Below are 23,143 nucleotides of genomic sequence, written 5' to 3'. Positions count from 1 at the left end.
TTTAACCGATAAAACAACTAAGATTTCTGGGTTGTTTCCATTTACAGCTACGGCTACTTTAAATCACTCTACAAAAAAACATTTTCCCTGTGACAGGAAGAGGAATCGGAGCTCCGTCTTCCCGCCATCCGGTCAAAACTGTCCATTGTTTATGGACAGACAGACGGATAAAATTAGGAATTTGTTTTAATTTGGCGTTTCAGTCTTCACGCTAACACAACCGCATGCGCTCACACCTCAGGCTAACGGCACTGACAAAAGAAATAGTGAGGTCTCGCCAGTATTTCTTTGGTCTATATGTTGTAAATGAAAAAAAGAAATTAAAAACAGCACGTGAAATTTAATTAAATTAAACTAATATGAACATCTAAGTATCAACATGTGGATGCATGTAAAAAATAATCTCATTTAAGATGCATGTAATAATCAGAGACAAATGGCTGCACATTGGTTAAAACAAAAACGAGCGAGGAACGAGATGTCGGAGGTTCTCCGGGTCTTTGCATTCAAGACATAAAGGAATAAAAGAGGAAGAAAGAAAGAAAAACCCTGTTCATTCAGTACCAATCAGAGAGGAGCGAGACAAGACGTGAAAACACGTACGATGGTGGCACTGTGATTGTCGGCGGGAGCCTCGGAGGTCACAGGTAAGGTCGCTTTCGCAGGAAAACAAAGTAAAAAAACAGAGATTTCTCTTTAAATCTTTCCCCAAGACGTCAGACACCAACACGACCGTCAGAGCAGCTGCTGAACTCGCAACTGCATCTTTATTTTTCTCTTAAAACTTCCTGGAAGTTTTTTTTTTCTTTTTCTTTTTTTTTTAAACTTTGGATTCTCACAGGAAGTGAAATCTCCGGAAAACTCAAAATGCACCGACCAACTTAAATAAACTCAAAATAATTCAATTAAGAATTTTTTTTTTTTTTTTTTTTTTTAAAGAAAGAAAATGTGCGAGCTTGTCGACAAACCTGCTGGCCGACGGTGAAAATGAAAACCCTCACAAACACTCTGCCTGCTGGAGGAGACGACATGAAGGCACGTGTCCTACAGACTCAAGTGCTGATTCTTCTGATGGTAAACACACCACCAAAGCAAACGTGCTCCCTCTAGTGGACAACAGGTGGCAAGAAAAGTCAAACCAACGTGTGTGTGTGTGTGTGTGTGTGAGTGAGTGTGTGTGATCCAGCCCACTAGCATCCAATATGGTGGCCCATTGATTGCAATGGAGTCGCTAGCTTACCAGCTAGCTGGTTAGCGCATACGCCTAAAAAGTCCACAACTCTTATATTACTTTTGGGTTACTTCTGGATCATGGAGCCTCCATAGAGCATGTGGCAGTAGTGTCACTTCCCATCATGCCTCTGTGAGTCACCTGATGCATCAGGAGGCATCAGCCAATCAGAACGAGCCAATAAGTCGCACAGTTGGACCTGACCTGTCACACTCGGAATGTAAACATTTTTCTCAGGATTTTTCGGCCTTTATACACTATCTAGAAGTATTAAAAGTCCAGGACTTGAAAATCTACAATAGAAAGATTTATGATGAACTGTGTTTCAGGTCAAAGGTTGTCCTGTCAACTATTTTACATGCCCTTATTTTTGTATCGTGGTCTAATGGGGAGGAAATACTTTTTGGGTAAAATGAGATTTTTACCAGTACATGTGGTGGCCACTGGGGGCCAAATGAGAAATGAAGATGAAGATGAAGATGAAGATAGAATAATAACAATAACAATAATAAGAATAAGAATAAGAATAAGAATAAGAATAAGAATAAGAATAAGAAGAATAAGAATATTTCATCCATGGTGTGAACTCATGTCCTTCTTCATGTCAGAACAAAGAAAAAAAACGAGGGGAACCAGAGGGAGATGTTCGAGTGGCAGCTGAACAAAGGCAAACGGAAGGAAGGAAGGAAGGACAAAGACAGAAAGAAAGAAAGAAAGAAAGAAAGAAAAGAGATAGAAAGAACAAGTCAAAGACGCTGTAGTGGTGGAGTAGAAAAGAACAGAGACTCCCAGAAAGGCAGTGTGTAGCCTGGAACAGTCCCCCCAAACCCCCCAGAACCCTCCAAAGACCCCCCCCCCTCTCCAAAACCACAAAAGACTCCCTGTCCCCCCGGGCCATGCCCCAACTTGGGCCATGCCCGCCTGGGCCCCAGCATTACTTTTTGAACATGTCCTGCAGGGGGCCGGGCAGGAACTTGAGGACGGTGTCCAGGATGCTCTCCTCGTCCTCATCCTCGTCGTCCCCACAGCCCCGGGGGATGGCCTTCTTGGGCCGGGTCAGCGAGCCCTCGCACGCCTGCTCCAGCGCTGCCTTCTCCTCCGCCTCCTTCTCCTCCTTCTTCTTCAGCCCATACTAACAAAAGAAGGAGGGGGGGGGGGTTACATCAGTTCAGAAAGACTACAACTACTACAACAATGATGAGTCAAAGGTCCATAGTCCTGATAGTGCCAGAGTCCTGCACGGGGTCAAAGTGTTACCACCAGCAAAAACAGCTGATTTGCAGGTGTTTTTTTATATATATATATATATGTATATATATATATATATACATATATATATGTTCTGTACATACAGTGCCGTGAAAAAGTTTTTGCGCCCTTCCTTATTTCTGTTTTTTTTGCATATATCTCACACACAAAGGTTTCAGATCATCAAACCAATTTTAATATCACACAGAGACAACACAAGGAAATATAAAATGCAGTTTTTAAATGATGATTTAATTTATTATGGCACAAAAAAGTTCCAAACCTATCTGCCCCTTTGTGAAAAAGTAATTGCCACCCTTTGGCAGCAATAATTGAAATCAAGCGTTCGCGATAATTGCTGATGAGTCTTTCACATCGCTGTGGAGGAATTTTAGCCCACTCTTCTTTGCAGAATTGCTTCAACTCCGCCATATTGGAAGATTTTCTAGTAAACTGCCCGTTTAAGGTCACACCACAGCATCTCAATTGGATTTAAATCCGTGACTTGGCCACTCCAAAACCTTGATTTTGTTTGTTTTGAACCATTCAGAGGTGGACTTGTCCTGCTGCATGATCCAAGCACTCTTGAGTTTGAGGGCACAAACTGATGGCCGGACGTTCTCCGTCAGGATTTTCTGGTAGACAGCAGAATTCATCGTTCCATCAATCACAGCAAGTTGTCCTGGTCCTGAGGCAGCAAAGCAGCCCCAGACCATCACACTGCCACCACCATGCTTCACTGTATATATGTATATATATATATATATATATATATATATATATATATATATATATGTATATATATATATATATATATATATGTATATATATATATATGTATGTATATATACATATGGTGGCGTGAGGTTGGTTGACGGTGGGGTCGGGTTAGTTGGGTTGGGTAGGGTCGGACCTTGAAAACTGGACTCTACCTGGAAGTAGGGGGTTCCAACAGTGGGCGTGACTCACCTTGTCCCTGATAGTCTGCCGGACCTTCTCCCGCTCTGCCTCCATGCGGGCGTGCTTGGCCTTCCGCTCCTCCTCCTGCTGCCTCAGCGCCTCCTGCCGCTCCTCCTCCTTCTTGGCGGCGTCCGGGTCCTTCTCCTCCTCGCCGCCCAGCATCTTGCCCATGTCCTTGGTGGCCCCTGGAGACCACAGACAGACACACAGACACAGAGGAGTTGGGACAAACAAGGCGGGAATGTAAGTCGCACAAACTTGAGAATTTCTCAAGGTTTGAGGTGGGTTTTTTTTTTTGGAGAGTATCTGGACAGTTTAAGTATGTAATCGTTTTGTAATGTTCCAATGAAAATAAAAGCACAATATTTCCACAACGGAATTGTTATTGTCCTCTCCAGTTTTTCCTAGAGTATAAGAAACACAATAAATATCTTGTTAAGTTTCAAGAATTGTACTTAATTTGCTATTAATTATGAATTAACTCAGGACACAATGCATATATATATACATATATATATATATAGATATATAGATATATATATACACATATATATTTATATATATATATACATATATTGTACAGAACAATGTATGTATACATATACATATATATATATATATATACATATATATATATATATATATGTATATATATATATATGTATATATATATATATATATATATATATATATATATATATATACATATATATATGTATATACATACATACATACATTGACGTTGAATCTAATATTGAATCTAATTTAATATAGTTTAATCCGGCTCATCATTGATGATACAATGGAACTTTTTTTTTGTGCCTTTCCCCCAAAATCATCATCCCAGTTTTTCCTTTCAGAAGCTACAAAACGAGGATGTTGTTGACGCTCATCAGTTCTGTCAATAGTTTTTCCTGACTCTCGCACAGACTCACACTCTGTCGTGGAGGTTTGTCGTGTTTTCAAAAACACAACACTAGTTTTGTTGTGTTGTGTTGTTGTTGCTGATCCGTGTCGGCTCAACCACCACCACCGTGGTGAAAACCCCCAGTGACCACTGAGAGAAAAAACCTTTCTCGCTACATTAGCGAGAAAAGTCGCACCATGTGTCGGAGTGTTTGTGTGGTGCCTGCGGCGGTGGCGCTAATTACCCAGCAGCCCCTGGGGCGGTGGCAACAAAGCTGAGGATGACAAATGAGCTCTCAGCTGGTGGGAGTCGGGGTGGGCGGAGCAGCTCGCCAGGGGTAGGAAGGGAGGAATTGAGTGGGGGGGAGGTTGGCGCGAAGGTCACAGCGTCTGCCGCATGTCTCCGTTGTGTTGCAACACACTCGGACTCACAACATATTGTGGCTGGCGGGACATTCGGTGTCAACAATGACTCACCCCGAACACCAGAGGGCAACCAGGAGAAAAATGCATCCTTTTTGTTGCTTTTACAAACACAATTTGTCAATAAAGTTTTGTCATATTTTGGAATTTTTTGTCATTCTGCAGCAGAAGAAAAATGTCAGGAGAATCCTCCTGACACTCGTTGTATTTGTTATATAATTATTTGTTCTAGTGATAGAAGCAAAGAAACAGCTCAAGCATGATTCTGGTCAGAGTTTGACCTGACCAATCAGAAGCGTTCAGTGGAGGAGGCCGAGCTACAGACAGTAATGCTGTGTCTCAATTCAGGTTCTGCACCCTTCAAACCGAGTGTCCTCCGTCTGAAGGAAGCGTTCTTCGAGGACCCCGCCTAGAAGGACGGACCAAACCCCGCCTCCCTGGTAACCACTCGGGATGGTCTAGCCTTCAGCGTATTTCCTCGTTTCGTCACCGCCGTTCCCTCCTGCTGGCCAACCCCGGAAGTGACGTTTTCATAGGATCAAGCTAACCAGTGGTTCGCAATGTAACGATGGCGTTGTATGTTCAAATATATAAAAACCCAATGTTAAAACTGAGTATTCTATGTGAAATTTAAAACTTAAATTTATACGAAGTGTCTTTGCCAGTACATGCCGCTAATTTCAGCTGACTTCCCAGGATCCCAGGATGCTTTGCAGCAGCACGCAAAGCATCATGGGATACATAAGTACGCAAAGGATAGTAGCGGTGCAGCCTTGGAAATCGGCTAAAACGAGGGCGCATTTCGAGTACGCATTTTGAGCATCCTAAGGACCCTTGGGAATTGGGACAAGCCTTCGCGCAGTGCTATGACGCAACTTCCTTTTAAAATACGTACTTCAAGGATGCAGACCCTGAATTGAGACACAGCAGAAGTGTCAAACAGGGGAAGTAGGAAGCTTCCACTGCTGCTGCCTTGAAGAGCAGAAGGCTGCCGATTGGCTTGCTGCCTTTAGGCTCTGCCCACCATCCATTTGGTGAGGCCTCTTCCCAACAATAGGAATTCTGGGTGGTGTTACCGACTGGCTGCCTGCTATACACATTGAGTCTTGTGCAATCAGCTTCCAGTATTCTGAAACAATCTCCCACAGTTTTCACTGTTCTCAGAGACGAGACAAAGTTTCAGAAACGGCTCCGAAAGTGTAAATTTCAGTTTTTCTTCTTTTTTTAAAAAAGAAAATTAGATATTTGACTAAAATGAGAAATGAAATGAAATCTTTCAGGGATTCTTAATACTTTCTCCTGAACTTGATTGAGACATAAATTAACTCCGCTTTCTATCTCCTCAGGGACTTTTTTTCTCAGGATGGGGAGGGTTAGCAAGGGATCGTGGGGGGTGAAATGAGGATGAAGGAGGTGAAAGATGAGACAGTGAGCAGTTTGGAGGTAATCAGAGAGATAAGAACTGGGATCAGCGACACACACACACACACACACACACACACACACACACGCACACGCAGGCTGTGCCAGATAATGTGTAACTGGTGACGAGGGATGAAAAATGGAGATGATTTAAATAACGGACGGCTGTCAGCGCCTGATAATGTCCTCGTCCATCTCCCGGAGAGCCTCCACTCCTCCGCCACCGCTCCGAGACTTTTTTTTTCCTTTTTTTTCTTTTCCAGGCCAAAACCTCAGTGAGTTAGCACAAGCCGAGCCGAGTCGAGGAAATGTGGGGAAACAGGAAATGAGAGACTGCTCTCGGCCTGACTGCTCAGAACAGGTGATGAGTTCTTCTTATCGACTTTATGAGAATTTAAAAAAAAGAAGTCACCACGCACAGGTTTGATTTCCTGGACACGACCGGAGCAGCGATAAGGGTCAAAATTAGTCCAATTCAACAGAGGGGCATCTTTCATTTTCCTTTCATTCTGTATTTTCAGGGTGAACTCACGAGACCTAACAAACAAACAGAGTGGGGTTATGGGGGAGGGGGTAATGAGGGGGGGGGAGGTTATATTAAAGCTGTATGTCTCTTACTTCCTGAAGCGGCCCTCGGAAGGCGCTGCCCATGGTTGATTCCATCGACTCTGATTCATCAGACTGGACGTGGAAACTCTAATGAATCCAATTTCTAATTAAAGCCGCAGCAGCAGCGACACAATCTGTGGCCTGCAGCTGATCTATCACCTCCGTCTGGACCAATGAGACCGACAGCAGGAGTCGCACGGCTCACGTCATTAGGTGGAGTGTGTGTGTGTGTGTGTGTCCCGTTATATTGGGCTCCTGAATGCCTTTGACTGCTGCTGTTAATGCAATTTAATTAGAGCGCCTCCGTCTCTGATGAGCAGCATCGACGAGTCTTTTTTTCAAGTCACAGTAATATATTTTCTGTTAAGAGACCCAAATGCTTGAAAACACAACAAAAAATAACGTGAAAAAATAAATCAAAATCAATTTAAAAAGTGCAAAAAAAATTATAATTATAATTATAAATAATACTAGACTTTCATACTTATACTATACAAATATGTAAATGTGTTCATATCAATATATTGTCAAGAAAATGACTGTTTTCAAAATGTGCATGAGATGTTTTATTTAGGCCTTACCAGAAAATAAAGCCAAAATCGACTGGAAGTCGATCTGCTGTCTGGAGGTGGAACTGCATCATTGTGTAGCTGAGCGTATGGAAACACGACAATGCATTAACGTTTTACACGGTGGCGTGTAAATCTGGGTGACATGTGAAGAGTTCCAACAAAGATTACATGGGAAAAAGATTTAAGACTATTTTTCAATGTAATCTTCTCCTGTTATTGTTTCGACCCCCCCAAAAAAGAAAAAATCTTTGAAAACCTTTTCAAATCATTTCCCCAGGGGGACTTTGGATTCATGTCGGGATTCGATCAATACTGCTGGTTCTCACATGTCGTCTCAAGGGGGTTTGGGTTTGATTGACAGCTGGACATGCTCACCTGAATTCAAAACACACACACACCCTTCAGGGCCGCAGCCAGCAGTGAAACCTCATCAGTCTGAGTGTTTCTGGCCTTTTATGGATATTCACATCCACCCGGCCGGTAAAATGAAACACTACTCTGGTTTGTTCCAGGAGAAAAGGTCACGGTGGAGAAAAAATAAATAGATAAATAAAAATGACATGGTGTCAACCTCTGGGATCAACAGTTGGGGGCGACGGAAGGACAGGTGGGCAGGTTTAACCTTCAACAATCAGCCTCCGACTGGAGAGGAACCAAAGACAGAGACAAGGTCAGTGTCTCGGTGGACCAGAAGGCAATTTTAAAAGACTGGTGATTGGCGGTCGAGTCGGAGGGACCAAAGGAAGAGTGGGATTAGCTCCGGGGGGCCGTCGCAGAGCTGAGGAATCGAGGAGGACGGAGGACGGAGGGCAGATGAAAGAAAAAAGGTCAACGGTAAAAGGTCAACTTTGTTCAAAATCAAGAAAAAGATTTTGAAAAGAAAGAAAGAAAGACAGACAAAGAAAGAAGCTCCCGCTCCTGACCCACAAGTGGTCAAACTAGGGTATTGCTGGCATGGCTACATTGTGAAATTTGACATTTTCGGTTTAAATAACTCAAGAGCATATTAAAGTGTGTTATGTGTGTGTGTGTGTGTGTGTGTGTATGTGTGTATATATATATATATATATATATATATATATATATATATATATATACATATATATATATATATATATATATATATATATATATATATATATATATGTATATATATATATATATATATATATATATATATACACACATACACATGTAAATATATATGTGTATACATATACATAAAACTACACATAATTTCCAAAAAGAATGGGAAACAGAGTTTTGTTTTTACCAATGTTAACGACAAGTATGTGTCTGATCTGCAGTGCTAGCGTGTTGGCGGTAAAAAGTGTAATGTGGAACGCCATTTCACCAAAGTCCACAGCAACTTTTGAAGGGGCTACCAGCAGGTAGTAGTCTATGAAAAGAAAAGATAAAATCTTTGGATATTGCTTTCCTGACTGATGTAACTGAGACAATTAACCAACTGAATATACAGTTACAATGCAAAGATAAAAACATATCTGATATAATCAGTGCTGTCAAGGTATTCAGTGCAAAACTGTTGTTGTACATTCAGCAAGTGAAAAACAAAAAGTTTCCAACATCTCTGTCTCCAAGATGTTGAAAAGTTACACAGGTGCCGCCAGTGTTTTAAATGTTTCCAAGTATTGTGACCTCTTGTCAAGGCTGGGACAGGAGTTTGCAGACAGATTCAGTGACTTTGAGAGACTTGAGCCCTGTGTGACATTTATTGCCAACCCCTTCATGGATGTGGACACAAATGAGATTTCAGGACAGATTGGCTGAACTTTTCTGTGTTGATCGCGTTGAAATGGAAATTGAGGTTGTCACCCTTCAAAATAATGTGCAGCTTAAGTCCCAGCAGTATTCTCAACATTTTTGGACCTTTGTACTGTACTAACACAGACACAGATAACTACAAAAACCTTCACCAAGCAGCTTTGAAAATGTCTGCTTTGTTTGGGTCTACATACCTCGGTGAGTCAACCTTTTCTGATATGAATGGAACGAAATCAAAGTTCAGAACAAGAGACTGATGAACACTTGAATGACTCCATAACAGTGAACCTAAGTGGGTATACTCCAGCATACACCTCTCTTGTTGACTCCATGCAGTGCCAATCATCTCACTAACTAAAAAAGACTGTGTGCATCCCTCATATCATTATACATTGAATACTCTGGTGAAGTGTGATACAGTGATATGGGCAGATATAACAAAATCATTACTGAATAGTTAACAATATCTCTATTTGTAATGGAATTGTTTTGTTTTGATAGCATTCTTATTTCAATTTAATAGTGTGAGATACACACCAAAAAGAATACAGAAAGACAAAGTGCACATGATTTGTTTTGATACATAATGGGAGCTGTGGACACTGACATTTTGCAAATGCTCCATTCAAACAAGCTTATTGAGTTTGTTTGGGTTAAAATACAGAATAAGAATAAATGTTACAAAACATGCTCGCATCCATTGTGAGTTTGTAAAAGTAGCTCTCAGAGGGCAAAGGGTTGGAGACCCCTGATCTACACACTCTAAACAAACTTCAAATACTCAGACGACACAGCTATTCTCGCTCTCCTCACAATAACTACACTCAGGACTATCATAACACTATCACACACTTCACCCGGTGGTGCGAGGATAACCAACCACCACCACCTAAACGTCACCAAAACCAAAGAACTCATAATCAGTCCCCCTTCACCCTAACACCCCATATCCATCAACCATCAATCTGTCCAGATCATAGACAAGATAATCGGTCTCCCCACACCCAACCTTACAGACACACAAACACAAAGGCCACTGCATGCGTTGCATCCTCACTAGAACAGGACATTACCCACCCTCTCAACCACCACCTCATCCCACTACCCTACGGACACAGATACAGGACTGTGTGCTGCAGGAGGGCCCGCCTAGCCACGAGCCTAATTCCCTCAGCAGCTCTAAATAACAGACCCCGGAGAGAAAGGAGATGAACTGCCCTATGGCGCCTATGTCTATGTCAATATGTCCTGTCTAATGGGTGTATTTGTAAGTGTAATGATGTTTGTTCTGTATATTGGTCAAGCTGCGCGGTGCGCTGTGGAAAATAATTTCCCCTTACGGACAATAAAATATAAATCTAAAAAAATATCAATGAAGGTCTTGCTCCCGGTTAGCTGCCATTTTGCACCACCATATTCCTACGGAAGCCTGGTGGGGACAATCCAGGTCATCTGACAGCATGTTTTGTAACTAGGATGAAGGATCAAGTCATCAAATAAACCAACAAAGAAGAAGGTATCCACTTTTAGGTGCGCAGGCCAGTGCAGTTCAGTGGCAAGTTCAGGAGGGGAGGGAAGGTGAGAGGGTGAGCACTGCAATCTAAAATGTGACCACATGATGGTGCTGTTTCCTCTTAAAAAAATCTCCAAATATTGCACACTTGACCTCTTACTACACGTGAACGTTGAATGAAAGCATTGCGCCCGATACAACTTTGAAATGCTACGATAAAGCTGTAGCTCAGCACGCTAGCACGTTAGCACCACCGCAGACGACGTTTCACCACTCACCACCCAGAGCCTGTTTCATCACGAAATCCATGGTTCCTCCCAACTGTGGTTATTCCCGTCAACGGCGAGGAGAAGCGAGCATGTAGCCAGCGAGGTCCTGGAGCTGCAGGGGTCTCAGTGGGTCGTCTTCAGCGGTCTGCTGGGCCACCTAAGGGATGACAACACGTTAGCAAAGAGCAAAGAAATAAATATTAAAAACCCACTAAAATCCCTGCAAAGACCCTCAAGATTAAAACCAACCGAGACGTTTCGGCTGCTCAGGTATCGGACGGTGCTAACAAGGAGGGAAACAACGGATAATTGGACAAACTCAAATTGACAGGAAACTGTTTCTTTTCTGGAAATGAGCCTCAGTCGATGGTGGAAGGGGTTTGCTCCCTGGTGGCTCCGCCTCCCGTAACTCAATATCAGCTCATCAGGTCGGCTCGGAAACATTTCACACAAATGAAAAATGGGACGATGGCTTTTTCTTTTTCTTTCCATACAGATCCATTTACAACCACATTTCCATTTAGACAAATGAGAAGAGATTATTATCATCTATTATTTATTTATCTCTCTGGAAGCTTTCTGATGATAGAAGAGTTTCCCCGTTTCCCCCCATTCTGTCTCAGTTTGTTGAGTTAGTTATTTTTATCTTGTGGCTTCACTTTGGTTTTATTTTGTTTTACAATAATGTGTGTGTGTGTGTGCGTGTGTGTGTGTGTGTGTGTGTGTGTGTGTGTGTTTTACAGGCACAAATATAACTGATTGACTCTCAATGATTTATCTGCACTGATATTATCTGTGTCCTTATTGCACTTTGTATATATATGGACATAAATAAAGTATTTAAAAATGTGTGTGTGCGCGCACGGCCCGTCTGGCCACAGTGCATCTCTCTTGTCGTGACAGGCTGAAGGACAAACTAATGCAATAAGAGGAGAAGAGGCTGCTGCCAGACAAAGACATCTGGAAGAGGACAAAGGCACACACGCACACACACACACACACACACACACACACACACACACACACACACACACACACACACACACACACACACACACACACACACAGAGGGAAGAGATATTCGACAACCAACCTTGACACACCAGGTCCATGACAAACGATGATTGATGACAACTGTTTGTGTTTTTTCTGACTCAGTTCAGTTTTTCGCGGCTGATGTGTTTGATGATAATTCTATTTTGTTTTTTAGTATATCAAAGATTTTTTTTTGCACACTACGTTCCTGATAAATTTGTGTTTATTCGTTTAGCCCAGTGATGGACTTCCAGGCTGGAATGAAAAGACTGACTTCTCTTCCTGTCACAGCAACGTGAACGTGAATCATTTCTTCGTCAGTTCTGAATTACAATGGTAGCATCCGAAGAGAAGAGCAGCTTCTTTTCATTCACACTAATCTGTCCATCAGCAGCGGCATCTTGCATTTGAAGGGACTTGTTAAGGCAGTCTTATGCTAAGTTAACCGCGCCCCATGCAGTGGCTCTAAGATGTAGTGCTTCGCAGTTAGCCACCATCCAAGCTAAGCCTCTGCTTTCTGATTGGCTCACTTGGAGACCAATCAGAATGATCGAGGGAAACCAGCCGCCAGAGGGCTGAATGGGAGGGACTTGGGCTGTGTCTCAATTCAGGTTCTGCACCCTTGAGACCGAGTGTCCTCCGTCTGAAGGAAGCGTTCTTAGACTTCCCAGCCTAGAAGGACGGACCAAACCCCGCCTCCCTCGGTAACCACACGGGACGGTCTAGCCTTCGGCGTATTTCCTCATTTCGTCACCGCCGTTCCCTCCGGCTGGCCAACCCCGGAAGTGACGTTTTTATAGTATCAAGCTAACCATTGGTTCGCCATTTAACGATGCCGTTGGATGATCAAATAAATAAAATCCTACGTTAAAAACTGGATACTTTATGTGAAACTTCAATATTTAGATTTATATGTCGTGTCTTAACCAGTACGTGCCGCTAATTTCAGCTGACTTCCCAGGATCCCAGGATGCTTTGCAGCAGCACGCAAAGCATCATGGGATACCCAAGTGCGCAAAGGATAGTGTGGTGTATCCTTGGAATTGGCTAAAACTAGTGCGTATTTCCGAGGGCGCATTTTGAGCGTCCTAAGCACCCTCGGGAATTGGGACGAGCCTTCGCACAGTGCTATGACGCAACTTCCTTCCAAAATGCGCACTTCAAGGGCGCAGAACCTGAATTGAGACACAGCCTTCGTGTCGAGACTGAACAAGTCCAGTTGGTGGGAGGGACTTCCTGGGGGGACTGGAACCAGTCTAGTTGGTGGGAGGGACTTCCTGCTGAGACTCGGCCCAGGCTGTGGCTGATGATGCTGTAAAAACGTCACTTCTTGGGTTTTCCAGCAGTAGGCAAAGGCGGTGACGCAACCAGGAAACACAACTGGAAATACATACCAGTCGCTCGATAAGAGGCACTTCCTGTGGCGACTGGACTGACTCCCTCCTGAGTGGCGGTGGTGGTGGCGGCATGATACCACAGGAATTGGTATCATGTCTCCTCGGTGGCCGGTGGACAGGAAGTTACAGCGTCCTCTCGGCTAGCTGAGCTTCTCCAAAGAGCCTGTGGCGGCAGCAGCGGCAAAGTGGGTGGAGCTTGGAGACCTTATGCAAGCCTGCCTTTCACCCGGTGGGGCAAACGAGGCGTGCTCTCTCTCTTTCTCTCTCACTCTCTCCCTGAAGACAAGCAACCAAGGCTCTCCCTCCACCCCTCCCCCTCCGCCAATCCCCCACCCACTCGCCCTTTCTTTCTTTCTTCTTCTCCTTCTTCCTCTGCTTTTAATGTCATAATCCGGGCGGCGCTGCCGGCGGTCCATGACGTGGGATAATGTTATCGTGTCCAGCCAGGACGCTGATCCTCAACGCTTAATTGGAAGTTGTTTCCCAGTTTCCTCACCGCAGAGGAGGGGGAGAAGGAGGAGGAGGAGGGAAAGAAGGAAGAGGAGGGAGTGAAAAAAAATCGCCTTGCGGTCGATACTTTTCGTTTACTCATTGCTGCAACACAAACAGCCATTCAATAAGGGAATTTAGAGGACTATATTCAAATAATTTGGATTCAAGTCAATGACTTTAATTCAAAAAAGATAAAGTGAAATCCGCTTTTTTTTTTTAAGTAAACGAAAAAAAAGGAAACAGGAAAAATTCAGAATTAAAGATGTTTGTGAATTTTTCCCTCCACTGGCATGTCACTAGCAGCTGGATGCTAATTAGCATTAGCCAGATGTTAAACTCAACAACACAGACGGTCGTATGGTTCCTCTTCGAAGCCCCGTTAGAAGAGAGTGGAACCTGATAACGGCCCTATTAAATGGCCCTCCCAAAAAGCCCCGCCCTCCTCCTCGGGACTTCGGGTGATTTTTCTCCAGACAATAAAAAAAAACCTTGAATAGGTGTCAGCCCTCTGGTTCCCTCGGCAAATGATTTTTTCCCCCCATCTGTCGGTTATGAGAGCCGCCTCAACCGCGCTGTGCGAATTTTAGCTGGCCTGGATGATGGAGGACTGGATCTTGATAGTGGTGTCTTATTTTTGCTCGAAGACTTTGATCAGTGCATCGGTGAAGGTCTGGAAATCAAAGCAAGTTGGAGAGTCAGCATTCCACAAAGCCGTTCCCCATCCTCTTGCTCTGCCGGCCAGGAGGGTTATGATGTATGCCACTCCTGAGCGATCGGTCGGAAGATCAGGGAACACTGCACTGCACTGAACGATCTGCACGTTCCGGGTTCCCTTGCATATGGTTCCGGTGTAGGAAGGAGTTATCGCACACAGTCTTCTTGGGCATCCGGGGGAGCTGACTGCCGTGATAACCAAGCCGTGTGGGAGGGTCGTACTTCCGGCGTTAGCCGCTGCAGTTGGGTGGCCATGTTGGAGATGTTAGTGGTGATGGCTTCCAGGGAGCGGTGGACTGCCTCGAACTGGGATTGATGCTGACCCAGGAGTGCGGCTTGTCCCTCAAGTGCGGCCCTCACTCGGTCCAGATCAGCTGGTTTCATCGTGGTCTGATCGTACTGTCACGTAACGAATCAGGAACTTGCTGATGCTGATCGGTGTTCAAAAAAGAGTCCTTGATAGAGTAAATAATAATAGTGAAAAAAAAATATACATTGCCCAAAAAAAAACCTAAAGGTCTTTCACCCTGCAATAGACCTGCTCTGTCCAGAGCTGGTCTTATCGCCGGGGCTAAGTCCCAAAAAATACAGTGCAACTGCCAAGGGACTACCGAAGTCAAGGACCACATGAGACTCGGAGAGAAACTAAGAGAAAAAGTGTTGGAGGTCTGTTCAGGAACATGGATGTGATTGACCGACGGCCCAGTGCGCAACTGGAGGGAAATGGCGCGACTCGGCCGGTGGGCGACAGGAGAATAGACAGCCGCGACTCGGCCATGGCAATATTTGAGAACATGTATGAGGACTTTGAATGTATTGTGACCAAAAGCAACTTTAGTTTTCAGGCAATTTGCAAAGTACAACCGCTGTGTCATATTGATAAACTTTTAGCCGCCACCGCAAACCCCATGTTCTGTGTTTTGTGTTCGCTGTCAGTGAAACTTATGAGGAAGCAATTCTGCCTCTTAAGTTCTGCTTCTTAGAGCCACATTCACGCTGCTAGCGTGTTAACACCAGTTGAATGAAACTGTTGCTGTTTTGTGCTTTGTGTGGACTTGGATTGTGCCGATATTCTTGTTTAATAATAAACAACTTTGTTACTCAAGTGATTTTTTCAGCATCTACACTTTCTCTGCTAGGAAAATGTTTTAATACAAGTCAACAGTCCTACTAAAAAATAGAAAAAAAAAAAATAGAAAAAATAAAACCTATGACTCGGGGACACGGAAGGCACAACAAACATCAAGGGATCTTCTGTCCGCCTTGCAGCCGTAAGTCCACCCACGCTGAGCTGGGACCAAGTCGCAGTGGAAACACAACAGTGCCGAGGCAAACCGTGCCGAGCCGAGGTGGCCTGAACTGAGTAGCGCTGGTGGAAACTTGCCCTCAGGCCGTTTACATGGAGACAGATTTTTTTTGAAACCGCACATTTTCGAATCTGCACCCAAAAAAAAACTTGTTTGCACAAAGCTGTATTCAAAAAAACAGAAAGAAAGATCACTCGTGAAAAGATGGTCTGGACAGAGTTGAACTTCTGCTTCGAGTTGAAGACAAAGCCTTAAAAGGTACATGTTACGATTGACTGGGAGTTGTGCTAAGTTTGCTAACATTTTTGTCATTTAAGTTTCCTGCCTCAATATCCTAGTCCACCGACCCAAATGAAAATAAATAAAGAGTAAAACAGGATGCTTGCAAATCGCTTTTGTTGTGTTTACTCTTACTTTGCACACAATCCACAATTGATCCACGAGCACCATGTTCACTATTGTTTGTTGTAGTGGAGGTTAATGGGAAGACTGCAGGCTCGTCATTAGTAGCAGTAAGTCCGTTGCCCGACGTGGTTGTTTTTATTATGAGTCTGCACCTCACAGCCGCACAGGTTGCAGGGCGGAGGGAGGGGTTCAGAGTTGTGACATCAGCTTTTTCCAGAATAAAATCCACCATGAGGAGCGTTTTCGAAAAAGTGCAGTTACGGTTTGTCCGGTTTCAGTCAAAAAGCCGGCTTCGTGTAAACGCAAGGCCGAACCACATAAATATTTGTGCGTTTTGAGAGAAACTCATATTCGTGTAAACGGCCCCTTAGTAGTTTCCAAAAACTTGGCTCTAACTGCGCTGCCTTTCCCCTTCGAGGACGCTGATTGTTTCGACTCATGTGCTATCTAGATGAAAATTACTGTTTTTTGGGCTTTTTCTTTTTTTTTAAGTTGGAGCAGCAGCAGCGACAGCAGCTGTGATGAGTTTCAGGAGGCGGAGCCTCACCAGTTCCTTCACAACAATGACGTCACCAATCGGTGAACTCAACATCTCAACTCCTGAGCTGCCTGTCCAAGTATTCTATGACAAAGAAGATCCTTTGACCTTCGACCTTTTCTGCACTCTAAAAGCCAGCTTTCATTCTCACTTATCTCAAGGTTTGCTCATGGAATTCTGGGTAAAATAACAATACCAAACCAATCATAAATGCAATGCTGCGCTGTGCGTCCTGTTTTTTTTTTTTTTTCACAGCAATTTTTTTCCCCCACAAAAAACGAATTAGCATAAATGGAAAAAAAAACTGAGAAAACAAACCAAGCAGAGAAAAAAAAGGGGAAAAGGGCTGGGTAACATTTCAAAGCAAAACTCATTCAGCCCAGAGAAAAACAACATCCTCGCCTTCACCTCAAACAGAAATACCACATTCACTGGTTGACATTTAATTATCTGCGCCCCCCAAACCTCCTCCTGCCCCCAGCGACTCTCACATTTATCAGGAATTTCACCGACGCCGCTTCAATCAGCTCATCCTGTCACACTCGACACTCCATCACTCTCTGGCACGCCTGCTTTCAGTCCCAGCGGAGCAGGAAGTGACCAGAAGCCTAAGCGACTGGAGCTTCGCCGGAGTTAGGTAGCAGCATGGTTAGCTTGCAGAACGGTTAGTTAGCGGAACGGTGAAGGAAATAATTGGTAGGACTGTAAGTGTCCAGCTGGAAACAGAAACATTAGCTCACACTTCTCCTATATGTACATATCATTTCAGATCAAAAGAAAATTACCAAAAAGAAATTAAGACAAAGTCAAAAATGCAACATTAAAGTAGGTTAAAGATTCCTCAAGGTTAGAGAGTAAAACGTGTGCAGCCGCGCTCTCTTTGTTCCTCCAAGTCTTAATCTGAATGAGAACAAGAAAAAAAAAAAACAAACATGAAGAATTATGAAGATTATTTATCCATACAGTCTCTCAAAAAAGTAAATAAATAAATGAAAATGACACAATCACTGAAAAATCAGGGCGCCAACTCAAGGAAACGGATCCAGTGATGCCGCACAGCCATACTTCATTGAGTCTCTTCCTCCCCCACATCAACCCCCCCCCCCCCCTTCACCCCACCCCCACCGCCTCAGGCTGTATATGACCAAACAGGCATCCATCCAGTTGTCTAGTAGTTGGGTGACTGGAGGAGGAGAAAGGATGGGTAGGGGAGGAGGGGGAGGAGGGGAGGGTAAAGAGGGAGGAAGGACAATGAAGAGGAATGAGGACATGGGAGGGGGTAGGGGGTGGAGAGATGAAGACGAGGACAAGGAGGAGAATGAGGAGGATGGAAAAAGGAAGGACAGAAATGGATGAAGGAGCAAAGGAGACATGAACTGAAAGAAAAAACTACAAAAAAAATATAAAAGTAGAACTACGTTAAAGAGGCCCAGCTCACTACAACTCTCAGGATGGATTAAAACCTGAAAAAAAAAAAAAATTATATTGTTGCCACAAATTCTAGTGAAGCTGAATCAGCAGAAAGTAAAGAGAAGATTTTTTTTTCGTTTCATTTTCAGTGTGACCAGAAACCTGAGAAACGGCTCTTTGAACGCAGTCCCTTTCACTTGGACACACAAACACCTGTTCACACACACACAACCCCCCACCCCCCTCCCCTGCACTCGCTGAGGCCAAACATCCGGCAGGTGACTAACAGGACACTGATGGATGTGTAACGGCTGAAGAGTCTCTGATGGGGGCGGAGCTTCAGCTTCAGTCAGTGTCCCCAGGGGAGAGAAACACCGAGCTGAGCTGAGCTAAACCCACAGATGTATCGTAAAAACTGGATACCAGACTGGCGCAGCTATTTTCCCAGTGGCCACTCGAGGTACTGCAGCCAAAAACCCCAATTACAGGAAGTAACAGTGGCCCTGAGTTAATACTCTGCTCGAGTTCGACAGCACGATGGAACCTTGGCCACGTCATGATTCAGGTTTGATGCTAAAGTTGCAAAGTGAGAAAATGCTAACACACAACAGGAACTGCAGTGTTTTGATCACATGACCAACTTCACTTGCACCTTTCCCTCCAGGGCAACATTTTTCTTCAAATATATATTTGCTCTCCTATTGTTGTTTAATCTGTGTTTTCAGAAAAGCCGCCTACCAGGACTTGGTGTCAAAAATTGCCACGTATGGTAAAAATGCTAAAGCAAAGCATCTAATATGTCCACTAGCAACAGTGTTTGTGTGTATTTCTGACGTCCACATCAAATAAAATAAATCAAAATCACTCAATCTTCACCGGTTTAATGCAGGGACTTTTACTTAAAATAAAATGTAAAAAAACAAAAAAAAACAAAGAGGCTTCAAAACACAATCAGACATTTTTCAATGAGACGCTCAGTGAGACTGAAAAGTGAAAAAGTTAAAAAATTAAAGTGTTTTGACGTTGTGAATTAGTAAAGAACAGCAGCCGGTTGTCGACGCTGCATTATGGATGAAGAGCCGAGTGGCTCCTCATCAGATGTGGGTCAGAATGGCAGCAGGTGACCAAGCTGCAACCGCTAGCACTGTTGTATTGCTTGTACGGTTCTCTCACTGGAACCAGGTTTGGATCGTTGGAATCAAAAAATAAACAACGGAAAATGAAGTTGTTGTTTTTTTTATTTCATTTTCAGATTTCCTGAAGCTGCTTTGTAGCGAACACAGGAAACCAACAGAGGGAGATTAAAGGCAAAAACAAACAAAAAAAACACCCCTGCTGGGCTGTAAGATGCTTTGTGTGTGTGTGTGTGTGTGAGTGTGGTGCCATGTACAGTGACAGTCTGTTGTCTCCCTGCCGCCGAGCCTCCTCCTCACTCTCTCAGGGTGAAGAGGCCCGTGTGAAGTGGCCAGAGGCATGCTGGGAGGATGGATGGGAGCGAGTGGGCGGCGGTTTCGCTTTGCACCTGCCAAATGGTGGAACATGAGGACGAGGACGGAGAAAAAAAAACAACAACAAAAAAAATAGAAAAAATAAAAACCCAAAGATTCGGATGAGGGCATGAGAACAGGAAGTAGCTGCCTCCCACCAGGAATCATCAACAACAAAAAAAACCTTGTGTGTCTGGTACACGGAACATTTAGCGAAGGTATCTGAGCCCTCTGTGACATCACAGAGGATGTGCTTCTAGCACACAGTTGACTATGACTAGGAAGATTTTCACCACATAGTGAATATCTTCAAGATTTTTTGACCGCACGGAGGAACGCTACAAATGGAACACAGGAAGTAGTTTTCTGAACCTGTGATCAGGCTGATGGTGACAACAGTGGCCACCAAGGGGAGCCGGTCCCTCTCGGTTTTCCCATCTCTCTGCGTCTCGCTCCGTGTTTAGGATTTACCAAATGTTCTTCAAAAAAATTTTCCTGATTTTTCCTGGTTTCAAAAATGGGCCACACCATCCGACACTGCCCCCCACAGGTTACTGCTTACTACTGCATCTGGACACGCAGCAGAGATGCCCGACAGACTCTCGGTGAAAAATCGGAAACTCAAACTGACCGTCCTCGCCCTACAGATAGAAGACTGGCAGTCGGTTGTGACGTCATGACACGTGTTTCACCACCAGGGGGCTCTGACGACTGATCCCGATCAAGCTCTAATTAAATACGACGTGCCAGCTCGTTATTGACTGTCGGGGCAGAGAGACAATTGATCACGGAGCACAGACCATGATGGAAGGTCTGCTGGTTCGCAGGAGCAGCCCTACCACATCATTATCATTATTATTATCATTATTATTATTATTATTATTATTATTATTATTATTATTATCATTATTATTATTATTGTCACTATTATTTTTATTATAACTATCATTATTATCATTATGACAGTGTCTGATTAAAGGCCCTCCAGCACTGCAGGGTTTGGTAGGGTGGGACGGGTCTAATCAGGCTCCGCTCGATATAGCTCTTCCTGCTGGACAAAGTGGGAGTGATAGCAGGAATAAAGGGTAATTAGCGTTAAACACGGAGCTAGCAGCAGGTTGCTAGCCCGCCCACACGCGCACGCACGCACGCACGCACACACACAGAGGCCACAGAATAAAAATACTGCACTATAAAACTTTATTCGTACACAGGAGGTTTTGTACTTCTACAACATGTCATGTCGGGATACAGAATTTAAATATTATTTTTCCCAAACAGAATATTTAAGCCAGATATTTTTTCATGACGGACTTTGAATTTTTTGCCACACAAGCAAATGCGGCCGTGTTCCTTTATATGAAGGTTTTCCCTTTTTTGGCTGCATGATGGTCGATAACTTGACTTCCTTGCACTATCTAGACATGTTGGATAGGCCTATCCAGAAGAAAGGAAAAATGTTTACAACAGACAACACACACAGGTCACAGACCCGAGATCAGTGGTTCTCAATTGGAGTCTCAGGATCCACATAATTTTTTTTTCCTTATAACGAAGCCGCAACCCACATTTATTCCACAGCACTCAAATTTATACCACAAAAATAAAAATGCTAACCCACTTTCTATGATGTCTCCTAAATTCATTATTGAAATTATTGAACTGAAAATGTTTTTGACAAAGGCTGCCCACGAAGCTGCAACCCAATTAAAATAGCTCCTACCAGTTGTGAAGCACTGCCTTTGTCCTTAGAATAGAATACAATCGAATAGAATAGAAAAGAATAGAATGCCTTTATTAATCCCACATTTGTGAAATTTGTGTAATTACCGCAACGGTATGGTGCAAAGAAAAGGAAAAAAGAATGAGGCCAGCTTTTAACTGTGACAGAAAAACCAGGAAGCTGCTTCCAGCTAGTAAACAGTAGCTTGGCAGCTGGGCTACTGGTGGAACCTGCAGCTGGGTTCATGAACACTGTGAGACACAGTGCAGCTGCTTCTATGACTCCGCCGATGGAACAAAAAATATAATCAAGTAAATAAATATAGTGTTTTCCTGAGCGGCGGTACCGGGGCGATGAGATTCCACTGTAGAAGGGGAGGAGATTTTGCAAGGAGGGAGTCACTTCTTCTACTGCCTGTGTTCATTCATATAATAAATACACTTAACACGGAGCACAGGGGAAAAACGTAAAACAAAAAGTTTGAACGAAAATGTTTTTGATTGATTTTTCTTTCTTTTTTTTAAAAGAATGATTCTGATCTGATCATGTGACCCCCGCAGACAACTTTCTCTCTCTGCCAATCGTAGGACAGGAAGTCAAAGCAGCGATGCAACCCCTTAGGCTCGCCCAGGCCAGAGCCAATCAAGCACACGTGAGTGCTGGTTGTGAAGAGACGAGCGGCAGAAATGTTTCGGCGTGAGTCACCTGATTGGGGACGACAGACAATAATCCATCGTGGGTGTGCGACGCAACAGTGACTCGCAGCGCTTTGTTTTATTGATTTATTTCATTTTATTTGGATGGCTTATCAATTACATTTTTCGCCCATCTGCAAGGTCATGAGGTCACAGACGGATAAGACAGGACAGCAGAAGTCGATGAAATCTGCAGTTATTTGACCAACGACTTAAAGAGGAAAAAACTTGTTCAACTGTCCTGAACCAGCATCAAAGCAGTTCAAACCAGCATCAAACCAGTTCAAACTAGCATTAAGCCAGCATGAAACCAGTTCAAACTAGTATCAAAGCAGTTCAAACCAGCATCAAAGCAGTTCAAACCAGCATCAAAGCAGTTCAAACTAGCATTAAGCCAGCATGAAACCAGTTCAAACTAGTATCAAAGCAGTTCAAACCAGCATCAAACCAGTTCAAACCAGCATCAAACCAGTTCAAACTAGCATTGGTGCTATCGTCAAAGTAAAAAAAAAAAAAAAAAAAAACACAAGAGTCACATGTCCAGAGAGGCAATGTTTTCAAAGACAGAAGACTAGAAAGACTAAATCACTCCAATCAACTCCAGTCCGAGAACCAATGAGCGTCCTCGGAGGTGAACAAGGCGGATCCAAAGGCAGGAAGCAGCAGCCGGATCATGACAGACAGAAAGTTCGTCCAATCATCTTGCAGCCACAATCAGAACATTTTTCTGCCGACTCTTTGCCAGACGGACGCACAAAATCAACCCAGTGAGTTTCGCAAAAATAAAAAAATCCATCTGAATTGAAAGAGCCCAAGTGTCGGGATATTCGTCGTTTAGCATTTTAGCCAGAAAACCTCAGAGAAAAGTGTTTTCTGCACATTGAACCCACAGGTGCAGCTCCACCGTTTGGTGTCTGTAGGAGCCGCTTGATTGGCCGAGCCAGGATGGCCAACGGCTGTCTTAGCCAATTACACTCAGCCTGCTGCTGCTAGGAGGAGTTG

General features: G+C 43.7%; 1 protein-coding gene across 2 annotated transcripts in view; it reads right to left on the bottom strand.

Annotated features, from left to right (window-relative positions):
• Positions 1-2,101: 2,101 nt before the first annotated feature.
• cplx2b (complexin 2b) overlaps positions 2,102-23,143 on the bottom strand; it is a 22,468-nt gene continuing 1,426 nt past the window's right edge. Inside the window, exons 1-4 of one of the 2 annotated variants that reach the window (XM_076043383.1) lie at positions 13,368-13,876; positions 10,948-11,095; positions 3,449-3,624; positions 2,102-2,363 (exon numbers count right to left, since the gene is read on the bottom strand). In XM_076043383.1, coding sequence (XP_075899498.1) covers positions 2,166-2,363; positions 3,449-3,624; positions 10,948-10,978 — 405 coding nt within the window. In that variant the 5' untranslated portion in view covers positions 10,979-11,095; positions 13,368-13,876 and the 3' untranslated portion in view covers positions 2,102-2,165. Of the gene's footprint in view, positions 2,364-3,448; positions 3,625-10,947; positions 11,096-13,367; positions 13,877-23,143 lie in introns of those variants that run through there. The other variant, XM_076043382.1, reaches the window with a different exon arrangement.

The sequence above is a fragment of the Nelusetta ayraudi genome, unplaced genomic scaffold (assembly GCF_046127955.1).
Source record: "Nelusetta ayraudi isolate G7.1 ecotype Tasmania unplaced genomic scaffold, CSIRO-AGI_Nayr_v1 ptg000075l, whole genome shotgun sequence".
Taxonomy (NCBI): domain Eukaryota; kingdom Metazoa; phylum Chordata; class Actinopteri; order Tetraodontiformes; family Monacanthidae; genus Nelusetta; species Nelusetta ayraudi.
This window is presented reverse-complemented; position numbering and strand designations above follow the sequence as displayed.